General features: G+C 38.1%; 1 protein-coding gene across 5 annotated transcripts in view; it reads right to left on the bottom strand.

The window, feature by feature from the left end:
* erc2 (ELKS/RAB6-interacting/CAST family member 2) overlaps positions 1 to 16,417 on the bottom strand; it is a 62,620-nt gene extending 46,203 nt beyond the window's left edge. For all 5 annotated transcript variants that reach the window (XR_007035419.1, XR_007035421.1, XR_007035420.1 and 2 more), the window contains exons 1-2: positions 16,306 to 16,417; positions 7,909 to 8,723 (exon numbers count right to left, since the gene is read on the bottom strand). Coding sequence is in view for 1 of the 5 variants with exons in the window: in XM_047347591.1 (XP_047203547.1) it covers positions 7,909 to 8,580 (672 nt within the window). In the remaining 4 variants the exon portion in view is untranslated. The remainder of the gene's footprint in view (positions 1 to 7,908; positions 8,724 to 16,305) is intronic.
* Positions 16,418 to 17,141: the final 724 nt, after the last annotated feature.

Genomic DNA, 17,141 nt, shown 5'->3' with positions numbered 1-17,141 from the left:
CAAACCAAGTATAACATAAGCTGAATTACCTTTCTGGAAAGACACTGTAAAAATGATGTGAAGTAGGTTTAGTATTTTGCCAATACACCAATAAAATATATTTACTAATCCCAGGTTCATAAAATGAGTGATGGAATAGGTGGTAGAAGCACTAATACTAGAGTTAAAATGAGTAAAAGCAACATTTAAAAAATATATTTTTGTATAGCTCTAAAATCAGCAAGTAGACTAGGTAGACTCTGATTATGACAGTTAATATGAAAATAAAAATAAACACTAGTAAATGTCTAACTAGAAGACACAAGATGATCATTTGAGAATGTTTGCCATGTGCTTGTTTAACCACCAGGAGGCAGTGTTTGCATTAGCAGGAAAAGCTGATGAATTTTCTGCTGACTGCTGCCATGACAGACTGTTTCAGTCAAACAACCCTCTCTGAGTCATTGGCCTTTGGTACAGCAACAGAAATGATGCAGCACGAAGACGATAAAGTCTCATTTTAACAGTAAGTGTCTCCTGCTCCTAATGTCGATACAAAGAAAAGGAAGGATTCTTGAACAGACAAAACCTTAAAATTGAAATAGAAAACATGAGTTACAAAAATAATTCCAACATTTACAACAAATATTTTGTAAATGCATAAAAATACAAGAAATCAGACAATTTGTTTTAGTAGAGGCAATAACACTAATGCAGTCAGATTTGAAGTGTACAGATTGAGAAGAAACTCATTATGTCTTCAGCTTTTCCGAACTCTATCCTTCTCATTTCTGATCCTCCATCTTTCACTGATCAATACGTCTCTGTCTTAGAAACCAAACTGCAGGAAACAGTCCAGTGACTCCATCTCCATAATTGAACTGTGACTTAAAATAAATGTACAGCCATCCTTCCCGTTACCTATGTCAGCCACAGCTGTTTGTGTCAACTGGTCATGACTCAGCCGATACTGGTGTCGAGGTCACCCTGCCCTATGAAGGACTTCTCTTTCTGTTGCTGAACACCTTGAGGGTAAGCTCCCAGAGAGCTTCCCAGCACCAACCAGAGACGTTGAGCTGCTGTGTCTCCTTATTTTACTGACACCTGGGCCAGCCAGGGGTAACTGGCTGTCACAAATCTTGTGGTGCAGAAACAGACAATCGTTGTGAGGGCAACATCACACACTGACTCAGGTTCTGGCTTCTGCCATATAAATGCTTTTACAAAACATTGTGGTAATTTAGCAGATGGGTTACTCCGTCTGGTTTGTAGGGGGAGGTTTTACTTGTGCTAGTAGTGCACATAGAAGACCTTCAGAGATTCCCAAGTCAATTACAACTAAAGATTAAAGATTAATAACAGAAGGAATAAATAGGCATTGAAATGTTTCAACATTGTAATTTGAAGACTGGGACAACATTTGACGCCAGTTTAGTTGCTTAGAAGTGTCTCAGACTGTCTGGGTAAATTCATATTATTGTCTCTTTTGAAAAATCTTTTTGCAGTATTTCAAAGCATTAAAAAGGGGAGGTCGTGTGTTTCTATAAATAAAGGTTATGCTCTCTAATCCTATACTTTCAAAACTTTAATATATGCTGAATAAAGAAATGAGTGTGTATTAATATTTGGACCAAAGCACCAATTATTTCTCTTCAAGTGCAAAAATATTCACACCCCTTGAACAATTAGGCATTTTGTCATGTTAAAACCATAAATTTCAATTTAGGTATTGGGATTTAATGTGACAGACACAATGTACCACATAAATGTGACGTGGAAGTAAAATGATACATGGGTTTCAACAGTTTCATTTACAAAAACAAATCTGAGAAGTGAGTGTGTGCATTTGTATTTGTAGGCCCTCTGACTCTTAAACCTCTAAATAAAAGCTAGTGCCTTCAGAAGTCACCTAATCTTAAATGTAATGAAACTTAATTTCACCTTCATTTTACCAGAAAACACTCATTATGGTTATAATCTCTTTTCAATGGTTAAAGTTGTGGAGAGGTTTAAAGCAAGGTGTCTACTAGCTGTCCACTCCACAACTCTGGCTTTTATGAAACATGAAGAAAGCCATTGTTAAGCATAAGAAATGCTGTTTTCAGTTTGCCATAAGACATGTAGGAGGCACACAGTGGAAGAATGTGCTTTGGTCAGACCAAAAGACCACAACTGATGTTTCTGGCCTATATGCCAAATGTGGTAAAAAACTGACCCTGCACATTATCCTGTGCATACTATCCTCACAGTGAAGCATGGTGGTGGCAGCATCATGCTTTCTGATGCTTTATTCAGCAGGTGCCAGTTCAGAGTTTATGACAAGATAGATGGAGCTAAATACAGGGCAGTCCAAACTAAAACTCTGTAAAACGATGCAAAAAACTTGAGACCTAGGCAGAGGTTCAATTTCCAACAGGATGATGACCCTTCAGATAGCCAGAGCTGCAGTGGAATGTGGAAAGATGAAAGCATATTAGTGTGTTAAAATGGCCCAGTCAAAGTCCATACCTAAATCCAAATGAGATTTTGTGGCAAGACCTGACAATTGATGCCCACAGATGCTGTTCATCATGAGTTTGAGCAATTTTGCAAAGAAGAATGGGCTTTTCACATCTCTGGATGTACAAGGACATCCTGCAAGACTTGCAGATGTAATTACAGTGAGACATCATTCTACAAAGTGTTGATCCAGGAAGGCTTAAAATAAATACACAACACACTCTTCAGATTCATAGTTTTAAAAGAAATTAAACAATGCATTAATTTCCTTCTAATTTCTAGTTGTTAATGAATCCAATAAATGATATTGAAGTTTGTGGTTGTTATGTGGCAAAATGTGAAAAACGTTTGAGAGGGATGAATACTTCTGGAAGGCTCTGTACAACAAATGGCCTTTGGTGTTTTCCTCTAGGCAATAATGCTGTTTAACCTAATGATCTTTTGTGAAGTATTTTAAATTTATTTTCTTATTTTATTTTGCCTTTATCATAATTTTAAAAATGTGTTGTTTATTCACACACAGAGCCACAACCAGATCTCTACACTGAAAGAAAAAGTGTAATTTTCTTCAACAAATGTAAAATTTAAAATGTCACAGCACATCCCATCTATTTACTGCAACAGTACCTGAAATATTATTTTGGCCCTTGAGCAATTAGATTATGACCCCTGCTCCAGAATAAACCATCAGGTGACACAGGAACAAGCTGCCTCGATGTGATGCTCTATATGCATGGGAGGTTGTGTTTTTGTGAGAATAAATGAGCAGCTCCAAAGCTGCTGAGCTTTAGCAGCCTACTGTTCACACCATTCCTAATCTTTGTGTAGTGTGTTGTGATGGCTGACAATATACAATTACACCCACACCACAGAAGCAAATGCTGCATTTCATCACCTTCACTCAGTTAGCACAGTTACAAGTGGTTTGTCTGCAGAAATCAGAGAGGACTGATTCTCCTAATGCTGAAAACATAGACAGCAGTGTTACTTTTCTTTTATTGTGTTGTGGTCCCCTACATGTCTTGTGCTAACCTGCACAGGAGATTTTTTTTTTTTTTTAAGATATTTTTTGGCACTAGTGGCCTTTATTTTTAGACAGTAGGCAGACAGGAAAGAGGGGTAGAGAGAGGGGGAGACATTCGGCAAATGTCGCCAGGTCCGGGACTCGAACCCAGGACAGCCGCTTCGAGGACTATAGCCTCTGCATATGGTCGCGCGCTTTCGCCCCTACACCATCAGTGCCACACACAGGAGATTTTTGAGGGCATTTTTTTTTTTTTTTTTACTAATTCAACAATCTCGCCGCTCTTGGAGGCCAGATTTATGGAGTGGGTGACTAATGGTTGTCCTGTCAACAGATTCTCCCCCTTGTGCTGTGGATCTCTGCAGTTTGTCCAGAATTACAATGGGCCTCTTGGCTGTTTCTCTGATTTAGGTCTCCTTGATCAGCCTGATCAGTCATGTTTTGCTAGGTTTGTACTTGTGCAATATTCAGTTTTTTACACTTTCATTGGTTGAAATTTATAACATTTTGGAGGTAAAAGAGTAAAGTGGATGAAAGCAAATCAACAACTTCCTTTACAGACTGTTAGTTGTAAGACACTTTGAAAACCATACACCATTTTCCTTCCACTTTACAATTACACACAACTTTGTATTTGTCTATTACATGCAACCTCAATAAAATACATTGATGTTTTTGGTTGTTAGGTGACAAAATGTGAAACAGTTGAAGGGGTATTAGTATTTTTTCAAGGCACTGTAAGGGATGCTGAAAGTATATATTGTTATATGTGAATAAGCATCATACCCATTTTTTGCATGTGACTGCAGTAGCTTAGACAGAAAATAGTCAAGTCAACATGCTGCACTGATGTTCACCAGCTCATTTGCATACCTGAATTATCAACCATATGTGTAAACAAACGTGTAACTGTGACATCATCTCTCACTTATGTACACTGGCCTGTTTGATTAAAGTGCTGCGCACTCCACCAGGGGAATTACCTCTAATTAAATTTTCACCCTCACATGCCACATATAACACTGAAATGGACACAAGCATAAATGCTAATTCCCTGTTTAAAAACATAGACGACCATGAATATTTTTGGAAGGATACGCCATGCTTTACTTTAAGCCTTGCATGCATGTGCAGATGGAGCAAAGTGGGCTCTATTTTTGTGAGAACCGTTGATCAGGGCTGACTGGGCAGCTGAGCAGCAGCGGTCATGACTCAGTCAGACATGGTATGCTCTAGCTCACACACCCGCCTCCAGCAGCTCTCATACAGCTTCTGCATGACAACAAAAATTCTGCTAAATTCAAAGAAAACAAGATCAGTTGCCCTTTACAATAAAAATTTACTATACAAAACAGTATTATGGTAATCACTGCTGCTAGTTATCACCTTCACTGATACAATTTAAGCTCTGCAGGCAGTGGATGGTATTTAACCAGAAAATAAATCCTAGGCTTCTCAAACTCTAATGATTGAAGGTTATATTAGAAGATTTTGCAAAGAGAAGCACACACACCTAATCCTGATTTTACATGATAAATGATGCACGGCATTTGCTCAAACTAACAGGGGCCTGAGGCACCTGATACAATTGTAAAAAGTGGTGCTAGAAGACAGACATGACTGGCTTGAAATTCCTCCATTATTAATGAGGCAATTTGCTCTTCAGTCAGCCTCTCAGTAAGCCCGGTGGGTGTGACCAAACCATCCGACCATACGTATACACTTATGTAAGCACGCCTCAGAGCCCAAAAATCAAGTTAGAATAGACCAATTATAGCACCAAGGCACATCTGCCTTTTATTGGCTGCCATACTACATTAATAAGCCTTACCAGGAGGAATATAGATATCACTCAACATTGGGGGAAAGCAAATAGTGAGTCCTCTCTTTGATTCAAGGATGAAGCCATGGAAACCCTGTGAATAGCTTTAATAATCTGCAGGACATATTCAGCTCTTAAACTCTATGAGTTCTAACTAAAAATATCACAATGAGGATTTAACAGCTCTTTATGAGGAAATGTGAAAAGCTGAATTGCTGTGGTCCTGTCAGTGACACAGCTGATTCAGCTTAAACACATTCAAAGTTTTGCAAATCCTGAAGACACAAAATAATTAAAATGCCTCTGGTCTTGCATAAGTGACTTCCAGTTACTGGTCTTGTTCCAAGGTATTTGCACCCAGACAAAAGTGCTTTGCAAAAGTAATCATATCCCTTCAACTTGTTCACATTTTGTCATGTTCCAAACACAAACTTTGATTATGTTATTGGGATTTTATTTGACAGACCAACAACAAAGTAGCCAAAATTGTGATGTGGAGGGAAATCGATACATGGCGTTTAAAGTTTTTTACAAAAAAATATAAACATGTGAGCAGTTGAAGCTGTATTCCACCAACGTTTACTGCAGCTATATCTAGAAGTATTTTGGGGTATATCTTCACCAGTTTTGCACATCTGGAGACTACACTTTTTGTTAATTCTTTTTTGCATATGAGTTTGAGCTCAGTTAGATGGGATGGAGTAAATCTGTGAACATCAGCCTTTTAAGCCTTGCCACGAACTCATAATTTAATTTCGGGCTGGACATTGATTGGGCCATTCCATTCCATTTTGCTATATTTCACCTTGGGATATGGTGTGTCAAGAGTTTTCAGCTACACAAAGCCTTTTTGTCTGAACCAAAAAGCGAAATGTTGGTTTCTTCTGACAAGAACTCATACATATGTTTTTCCTGTCTTCTACAAGGCTGATGACAAACTGCAAACCAGACGTCCTCTATTTCTGCTGGTTTAGGTGGACGACCATGTTTTGGTAGGTTCTTTCCATTTCCAGATTATTATTGAGCAGTGCTCTGTTCAATAATCATCTTCACAACTTTGCCACTGATCTGTATGCTGTGTTCTTTGGTTTTCATTATGCCTTCATAGAACAGCTGGATTTATACTGAGTAAATTATACTGTGTAAATTATGCACAGGTAGAATGTATTTACTAATAAGATGACTTCTGAAGGCACTTGGTTACACAGAATTTTTTTCAGGCGTATCAGAGTGAATGGGGCTGAATACAAATGCATGTCACACATTTTAGTTAATTTATCTATAACTAAATAAATCTATACAAAAATTCTGAAAGCTGTGTATCATTTCCCTTCCGCTTCATGGCTATGCACTACTTTGCACTGTTCTATCACATAAAATTCCCCCCAAAATGCACAAAAAACACAAAAATTGTCTTAATGTAATGAAATGCTGAAATGTTTAAACCCCGTCTTTTTTCCCAAACTCATGAGAAGATGAACAAGTCTTGTGTGAAGAACCTACTGATAGCATTATGCTAGGACCTAGCAGGGTAGAGTAATGACTAATCTAGTGTCTGTAAAGTGTATGAAAACAGAACTGGAGCAGACACAATGCCCTGCACAAAGAGCTAGCCAAAACTCAGTCTTTAAACTGCTCTGAGCATTGTTTAGTACGCTGTATCATGAATCAAGTCTTTTCAAAAATGCATTTATACTGAAAAGCTCAGTCTAGACAACATAGTAATACAATCTACACAATCTCGGTGTCATGCATTTCCCCTTGCAGCCGACAGATCTTACTAAACCAAAGGCTATGCATTCTGCCTGCACCATCGGCATACCGAAAACTAATAATCCTGCAGGTGAGGTCTGACATGAAATAAATGTGATGTCCAGCTGCTTATCAGGATAATACATTACAATTGACAAAAATACATAAATCTTTTGTAACAACAGCTATATGAACCATAGTAAACACTGAGAAATGATGTAAGTCAGAACACATAAAGAGAAAGCAAAGAAAGACAGACGTGTTTAAGTGTCCTTGACATTTGTCTCTGGGCCCTGTGCCTACTTCTGTCAGTAAGTGATTTAACTGGGCCGTGACTACACCATCACACTGAGGTAAGCAGAAAGAAAACTTTTTGACATCTCTCCCCCTAGGGTCAATCTGCTGAACCTGTAAAATAAACCAAAATTAAGCAATATCGGGGCCAGACTGCATTAAGTTCAATACACCTGTCGGCAGTGTCATCATACTTTTCACTGAGCCCAAATTAACAGAAAATTCAGATTTTAGCTCTATTCCTCTTTAGTTAAACTGTCTGCACTATCTGTGGCTAAAGTGATGTTGAATCTTCACTATATAAAGAGATATACTTTAAAAAACATCTTTCCAGAAAGGCTCTACAAATCTGTAAAAACAGAACTGACTGCATTAATTTTCTGAAATATATAAGGGAGAATGGGTGTGGTTATTTGCAAAAAACAGAGTGGTGAAAACAGAGATCAAAGCAGAGCAAAATTGCCAGACGAATATTCAGCGAGTCAAATTCACTGCAGTAATAAGTGGATTATGACAGATCAGAGAGGAGTGGTCTCACCTGATTCTCCTCATGAGAGACTCTCATCTGCTCCTTTAGGATGGATGTGCGAGCCGCCTCCTCTTTCCTCATGATCCTCTCCTTCTTCAGCTCTGGGCTCCAGAAGGTCTTGATGCTGTTGGTGGAAGATCCCAACTTACTCTCCTTCAGGTCAAGCTCTCTCCGCAGCATCTCATTCTCCCTCTGCATCTCCCTGAGCTGGGCCTGCATCTCCAGCAGCTCGCCACCACTGCCCCGCACGGCCTGCCTGAGCAGAGCCGAGGGCACCCCCTGGTGGTGGTGGGCGTGCAGCATGGAGAGGGAGCCCAGGTCACTGTAAGACAGAAGGTCAGCATGAGGCAGCCCCACTGAAGCAATATTGGGGCTGCTGCCCATTGCTGTGACGCGGCCCCCGTACATGGCCCGGCTGGTGGCGCGACCCAGAGTCATGGTGCCTTTTGGGTAGGTGGCAGTGGAGCCCACGCCCTCGTGGTCACTCAGGTACATGGGCCCTGAAGTAGCATAGGCAGCATTGAGTGATTGGATGTTCTCCATGGAGAGGGTCTTGCCCCCCGCACCACCCCCGCTCCCACTATGTGCCCTTCGATGGCCCAGTCTGGGGGACCTTGGAAGGCGCGGGGACCGTACAGGGCTGCTCTCTACATGACCTACAGCTCTGGCACTGCCGTACATGTCCCGTGATTCAGAGGAGTAGCCACCAGAGGGTCCTTTAACAGGGGCGTGCTCAAATGAGACTGCTCTGACTTTTTTCAACCAAACATGGATGACTTATGTCATGTCTGAATAGGTGGGGTTAGGTCACGTCAAAGTCAGATCTGAGGAAACAGGGGAGAAGCATCTGTCAGACATATAACATTTCCAAAGACAGCACATTCCACTCAACATGTCAAGCTATAGAAGGAAAAATAAACTTAATATTTAAGATTGTAATAGTCAAAGTAAGCAAAAAGCTGACCCAATTTACAATGCTCTAATTTTAAATGGCCTACAGAAATTTCCCAACATCGTCCCGGGTGTCTTACAAGCTAACATTTCTCTATAGTGGATATCAACAATGATTAAATTATAGCTTTACAATCTCACATTCTCTGCTCTAAATCATAATAGCCAGTTTCATTCTTTAGAATAAACAATGATATCCATGGATAGTGTTTTAGATGTTAAATAGCATGTTGTCATGTTTTGTTGGTTGTGAGTTAGACCAAAATGCAGACAGGAACTCAGGGTGACCATGGTGAAAGATTTTCTATAATAAAACAGAAAACGTACAGATCTTAAACGGGGTGAGCAGGAGATGGAGCACAGACAGAGAAACTGGAAGTGGAATGGAAGAAGGAACAACGGAAAAACAGGAGCTTAAATACCAAGGCAAGGGTGGAAAATTACAAAGGAAACAGATGAGCTAATCAGAGGAGATGGGGAACAGCTGTGGCAGAATGAAAGCAGGGAAGTTGAGGGAGGGAGACAAATTATCACAAAGGGAACTGAACTAACACACAAAGAAACTACAAACCAGGAAGAAAAGACTAACACTGATCAAAGAGAAATAAATCAAAATGCACAAAGAACAGAGCACAAGAACAAACTAAGAAATTAAACACAAATGAATGAACTAAAATGAAAACACCTTACTAACAATAATGCACATTGAGAAATGAACCCTATAAGGCAAGACCTACAGTACAAGGACATAAGAAAAACCCAAACACCCAATGATTGTAACACATTCTACTAAAGCGTAGTACAGTTGTAATAACTTAAGATCCATCTATTTGTTAATTATCTTTGTTTTAAAGCACACATTCAGTACATCCATTACCGTTCAGCAAAGATCCAATTAGCAGTTTAGTGCTCATCAGCTCATCGTCATCTTCTGTGAAGTGTGTCTTAAGGCACTTTGTTAATTAGTTATCATAAAAATGATCAAACACATTTATGATACCCCTGGTGTGGAGAAAGCCTTAAAATAAAGTCAGCTTTTGTTGCAGTAGCATAATCTCACACCAAAAAAATGTGTGTGGAAACTTTTATTTGGGATTCATAACTTCCTGTTCGCATGGCATACAAATATTACAGTTTCTATTAGCCTGTCCTCACAATTGGAAAGACAAGTAACATATCATTAAAGAAAGGCAGATGGTTGTTGATCTTTACATGTCAGGAAATGGCAACAAAAAACAGGTCTTTGGCTAAAAACTTTTTAGTCAGAGCAATAATTTAAAACGTTAACACAACTAAAACTGTGACAAGCAAGGCTGGATGAGGACAAGAAAATTAGGTTGCTACCATGCGCAGTCAGCATGGGAAAAAGGGTGGTAATGTAGGTAAAAATAAATCTCCAAACCATTTAGAAAAACTGCAGCAACAAGTGGACTCTTGGGGTCATTATCTTCATGCCAACAGGTTGTTTGTACTTTTTGTGTTACTATCAGAAACATAAATGTGAAAAGATTGATAACTGCAACTAGGACTTTACTAGGACTTGTTACAGTATGCGTCATTCATATTACATTATGAGATTTTTGGCAAAGACACTACAGGTGGACTTGGCTTAAAACAAAGAATAAAAATTGGTAAAAGTACCTCAGGCCTGCTCTTAAGCATGGTGGATACTCTGTGATGCTGCGGGTCAGTTATCATTCTCAATGCCTTTAGAATCCTATCAGAGTGCATTGGGTCATTAAAACCTTGAAATACTACAGCATTCTAAAAATCTGGCAGCTTTGTGTAAAGGCTGAAATTGGATCATCATCTCAGGCCTTTTAACAGGATAATGGTCATGAGGCAAATAAACAAATCAACATAGAAATGATTCATTAGGCATGTTGAAACGGGCAGTCATGGTTCCAAGACCTTAGTGTGGGGTAAGTTGAAGAAAAGAGAGCATAAGAGATAACCTGGAACTCTGGACGATCTAGAGAGATTGTGCAAACATGCATAGACATAGTCAGGCCCTCTATGTATGCTCCAACCTTGTGAAATCTTTTTTGAGAAGATTGAATTCTATCCTACTGACCAACATGGATAGTAAAAACAAAATTAAGTTTTTCCCCCACAGAAGAAATTAACTTAAACTTCAGTAAAGGTTTCAGTGTGAGATTATGCTACTGTAATAAACAAATTTATTTAAAGATCTTAAATAGTTCCCCAAGGTGCCAATACGGTGTGTGTGTAGAGTGCTGTACATAGAAATGCAAGGAAGAAAAGAGGGCAAGAAAACAAGTAAAGATCAATAGTCCTGACATATAAAGATGTACTGTACAAGAAATAAGGCAACATTTCTGCACCACTGTCTTGTCTCATAAACTAGCTGATTAATATTTGCTGACAGAGCGCAGCTCACACTATGACTGTAAGGAGGATTGGAACCAACATGTCTTTGATCTGACATTTACATTAGTTGTTAAAACACTCAAACAAAGATCAGAAACCACCAAATTGATTTCAAATATATATATATATATATATATATATATATATATATATATATATATATATATATATATATATATGCAGGTATGCTGTAGAACTTTATTTGCCTTTTTATGTCTAAAAGAATAATAAAATTCCAAAGAATTCCAAGTTTCAAATAAAACTCTTCCTGTTGGGTAATGAGAAAAAAATTATTGTACTGGAAACTTAATTTTTAATGATGTAATTATGGCTGGACCATTTATTATGGTCCTGTAGCTTTAACATATCTCTAGATCTTTCACAGGCTGTGATTTATTTAAACTGGAGATGTCATTATTTCACTGTGGTCGATATTTTTAGGGTAAAAACTGAAAGCTATTAACCACAAATGTCAAAGACAAAGACAGTAACCAGGGCTGTTAATTTTCCAAACTGTCAGAGGACGAAAGCTACTGATATATCTAAGGGGTTAAAAAACAAGGTTAATCATATAAGTGTAGACTTTTCCATCTTTCTCCCCTCCTGGTGACACTTCTCAGATTCAGTTGCCATGGTGTTTCGATTTGGGCTAAACGCAGGCAAGTCACCTGCCATCTCAAACAAAGGTGGAAGAAATCTTCGAAATATCAATGGAAGAAACTGTGGTTAAATGCAGCAATACCAACATGGGGAAGTCTTGTTGTTTGTCCTATGTTTTCATCATATATATATATATATATATATATATATATATATATATATATATTAATATTAAGGCACAGATGAAGAGATGATTCATAAACATAGGAATCCATGTGTCAACATGTGTCTACTTTATGTATAAAATTCTCTAAAATTTCATAACAAATGACAGCATCACTGAGCTGTATGGATGGATGTGTCATCTGAAAGGAATCACAACAAAGTTATTGGCATCTTAAAGGTAAATAAAGTTCCAAGAGCATACACATAGAAACGTTTAAATATAAGTTAGCTGAGCAACAAATTTTCAATTTGCAACAAGAAAACCTGCTGTTGGCGCCTTCAGCAGATGCACTGAAAAATGTTCCAAAGATTGAAATGGGACAACTTTACCTTAATCAGTTCTGATCTGTGATTGGACATTTTTTCATTACTATTCTGTTAATTAAATGCATAAAAATCAAGAACTATTGCTATTTTAAATCTATAAATATCTGAAAAACATGCATTTTAATGCTTTTTAAATGAAACATCAGATATAGGCTGGCAACATATGCTTTGATCCTTAAATGGGGATAATCTTGCAATTCCTTAATTTTCTGTTAGAAAACTGAAGGAATTCAAAGCTACTACCTGTATCACAGAATCTGCAGAACATTTTTTATTTTCCTTAAAAATATATCTCAGAATGAGCAGATAAGATTTCTAAAATGCTACCAGACCAGGTCAGTGAGGTCTGTTGGGTAAATATCTCATTGGGAAAAGCAGCATCCAGCAGAGGGCTGCAGAGAAAACAGCAACAGTATCCAGCATAAGTTTCAGCCTGCTTGCTGCACACCTCTGAAGAAGCTAAACACATGTTTGGTTTTTAATCCACTGGTAGTGTAGATAAACCAGTTCATGTGTCAAGCTGCAACTCCTGTGAAGCATCTTTGTGTCAGTGTTTGTCAGCCTTTTGTCTGCCACACCACTGATGGATCATTGATTCAGGGAGTCACTCCACCATTTTTTCTTTTCCTTTCGACATTTCCTTTCCTCACCACAAACAATGTTAATTCCAGACCCCATAATGATGCATTTTCTCTGCTTTCTTATTTCGCACTATAAATAAGTAAGTGGAAAGCCGAAATTTCAGGAAACTGTTTCTAACTAAATGGGGAAATTATATCAGCAGTGCGGGGCTGCTGAGCCAGTTATTTGAGATGTGACTACAACACTTCTTCTTCTATTCCAGCTGGGCATCTTATTGCACCTCTTTCTTCTATTGATACTAATTTTCTCACCGCTGACAAAATGTTCTGTAGTCAGGGATCTTATTGCAGAATGTTTTCACTCTTGTTCCATGCAAACATTTTTCAGTTCTTAGAGTTTCTTGCATCCGTCTTGCATCCACATCGTTTGAGCTCTGTTTATATTATTTTCATTGAAGCAAAACCTGCCCATTTTTACTCTTAAAGCCATTTTCTAGGTTTTGAGAAGAGTTTAGAAACCATTGGCAGTAGAGAGCACTGAAGTTTTTAGGTCTTCAGGCAGTAGATTATATCTGACTTTTAGAAATTAAATATTTATTCCTCATTACCTCATCTTAATTGAACTGTCTGTAGATTGTTTATATATTTTGTTTGACTTTGTGTATATAAAAAAGGGTTCTATAAATAAAAACTAAATAAAATTGACTGTTATCTTACCTAAATTAATTGTTACTCAATGAAAATCCACAGCAGTAATTATAGATAGCATCTAATGGTTTTTGTGGAGATTTCATGAACCCAAGATACCACTCTTTGCTGCAGTTTTTCAACAGTGAGCCTTGAAGACCTCATTTTAAATTTCACTGACTCTCTTCCTTACTGTGTATTGTGGCAAGATAAACTTCCTTTCAGCTCCATTATTGTTTTTTCATTCATTTAATTTCATTCATAAGTCATTTCCTGACTTATGAGGCTCAACAAAATTATCTGCCTTACTTTGAATGGCATGATCATCTGTCTTTCCCATGTTAGAGAGAATCCAACAGAAATGTGCCTCCATGTCACATCTGCTTTTTTTTTCTGGAAGTCATGGATTACTCATGAAAATCTACAAAAAAACTCATAATTTATCTCAAAAAATAAACTTGAAACAACAAATATTTCAATTACATTTGTTTAACAGTAATTGTTATATTGTTTATTGAAAAACCATTACTTCTTATGGAGAACTCCTTCCCCAATGAATGAACAAATTCACATTAGAACTTAAAATTGTGTATTTTTTCATAAACAGAATATGGATCTGTGTAATACACACATTTTTTTTAAGGATGTCTACACATTTTTTTACTTTGGGATTCTCATTAATGTGGAGGGCGCTATAGTTCACAAGTGGTTTGCTTTTAGTTTTTTTCCTAAAATGTCTTTATGATGATGAAAAAAGCTTCACTTTACAAACTACGTTAACCACTTCTAATTTCTAATCTTTGTCCATCTGTACTAATACAGATTAGAATATTTAGGTTTTTGAGTGGTTCCCAGTGCTACACTCTCACTAGTTTCCCTCTCAATAGTAAAAGGACTTAACAAATAAAATAAATGGTTAGCAGATAAATAATCTGCTAATGTGGTGAATACTGCTGGACTGAGCGAGGAGCTGACATCTATTGGAGAATAATGTTTTAAATGTCCGATTTACAGCTTTGATTTCTAACTGGCAACCGTCTGCCTTTTACTTTTACTTCTAAGCAATCATGCTGTTTTTCAACCTCATTCCAAGTTATAGGGCTGCACAAGAGAATTTATTCATCTCTGCAAATAGTAACTAAGAATTAATAGCCAGGTTTAATGTAAACCTGTTTGTCTAATATTTGTCTGATACCTTTTAGCACTTCCAAAATGTAACAGTATAAAATTATTAAATGCAAAGCTATGAAATGGTTCCCAAATTTAAACAATATGTTGATTATAGAAGCATTAGTGAGCAGGACCTGCCATAAGTTAAATGGTGATCTTAGCTGAATTTGATTTGGGGGCCCACATGCTGATAATAAGAGAAATATTATGAAATGATGACCTTACTAAGATAGCTCTGAAAATATTTTAGCTATTTTAATAGAACAAATTTAAAACATAGTCCATTCTGAAACAAACTAGATTACTAATAACAAAAAGGGCACCGAGGGCTCTATTAAACTTGTAATGGACACCCGCAAGACTGTGCTAACCTGGATTATGGACCATATGGCCTTGTAAACTTATTAAGGGGGCCATAAGACTGTGCTGCCCTGGGCAATGAGCTATATTGCCTTGTACCCTTGTATGATGTGCCCACAAGACTGTTATACCCTGGGTAATAGGCCATTTCACTTTGAAAACCTGTATGGGGCGCCCACAAGACTATGCCTCCCTGGATCACAATGTTCCTTTTTTTTTTTTTTGGACCCCGGTTGTTGTATTGGAGGTAAGAGAGCTGCAGTACATGCATGTACAACTGAACAACAAATGCTGGAAGTGAAGGCAATGTGAAAATGATTTCTGGCAGTGCACTGGTCCTGAAACAAATATTTCTCCACAGGCACAGTTAATGGTGAAAGAAGCCAGTTGTTCAATGAGGCAGTCATGACATTTAGAAAGCCATCACACCAATAAAACCATATTTGGAGTTGTAAGACATGGGGAGAACAGGTAAATTTTGGTTGATATTTATATGAAAGAGCAGATGCAACACATTCAGCCTCCTCATCAAGCAATCTACTACAGAGCCTGACACCTCCGTGCCTCCCACAGACTTCAACGCTTGGTGGATTGGATGAGATGTTAATGTCTCCAAATTGGCCGATCAACTCACGCCACCAAATCCCAGCGATAATAGACTGTTCTGCTTAGAAAAAGCTCCTATAAATCAAAACATGTTGCCAGCTTTGATGTGCACGCTGAATTGATGAAGACTAGGAGGGCACGACCGAATTGACAGCTCACCGGGCCTACATGTTCGCCTGGAATAACACTCTAACCTGTCGTGTGGGAAAACCTTTATTTTTAAGAGAAACGGCGCTGTGCCGCCGCCTTTCAAATGATGACTAATGTAATAGTAATTCCAGGAATCAGATGGCTTATATTGTCTCGGTTCAATAAACGATCAGGGAATGATTTGGTTAAATGGACACAGCCTGTGCCTTTTTTTCATCCCGGCGTGTGGCTCATAAAAACGCGCACAAAAAAAACGCGAGTGGACACGTTACGTATTTTAGGCGTCATTCCTTCTAAGTTTAACATAGTAAATTATATTTTTTAGCGGTAAAATATACGATATAAGATACAGATATACCTTTTTAGATGTCAATTGGTCTCCTTTTGTCGCTCTGGACGGCATCTTGTCGCCTCCATTCAAGCCCAGCAGCCTCTCTCAGCATCCTGCGCTCTCATTGGGCAGCGGGCAGCCTCTCTCTCCTCCTCCACTCGGCCGGGAGCAGCATCACTGCGATACGGCAAGTGGCAGCTGGCAGGCGGGGATGGGCGGATCGCATGGAGGGGGTGAAGAGACAGAAAGAGAGGTAGAGCGGCCCGCATTATCCTGCTTTAAACTTCTCTAAAACTTATTTTATTTCATTACAATGCACTGCATGAGTATTTATAGCCTACTCTTTGAACTTTATTCTAATTTTGTCACGTTGCAACCACAATATGCAGTGCATTTTTTTGTTGTTTTTTCTATCATAGACCAACTCAAAGAAGGGGATACCTGAGCTAGAATGAAAAGGATTTATGTTTCTTACAAAAAGAAATCTGAAAAGTGTGGTGTGTATTTATTGTTTCATCCCCCTGTGAGGTGAAAACATTCCTACAGACGCTTTTTCTCCTAAGCTCCCTGCTTTCTTGCATTCTTTTACTCCTAACTTTTTATCTCTAAGCCAAAATTACGGAAATATTGGACTAAAACAACTTCTTACCAGTAACTCCCAAGGATTATTAATATTATTATTATTATTATTTTTTTTTTTTAAAGGATTTTGATGTTTTTATGATCAAACCCAAAAGCAGGACAAGTTGACGCCAGCTAATCAGCACAAAATGCCTCCCTTCACCACAGAGGACTCTGACAAACTTTTACAGAAATTGGCTGTTTTGGAGATGAAAATCCATCGACTAGAAGTGAATGTGGAG

The sequence above is a fragment of the Girardinichthys multiradiatus genome, chromosome 20, assembly GCF_021462225.1.
Source record: "Girardinichthys multiradiatus isolate DD_20200921_A chromosome 20, DD_fGirMul_XY1, whole genome shotgun sequence".
In the NCBI taxonomy this organism is placed as follows: domain Eukaryota; kingdom Metazoa; phylum Chordata; class Actinopteri; order Cyprinodontiformes; family Goodeidae; genus Girardinichthys; species Girardinichthys multiradiatus.
Note: the sequence above shows the minus strand (reverse complement) of the source record. Positions and strands in the feature narration are given on the sequence as shown.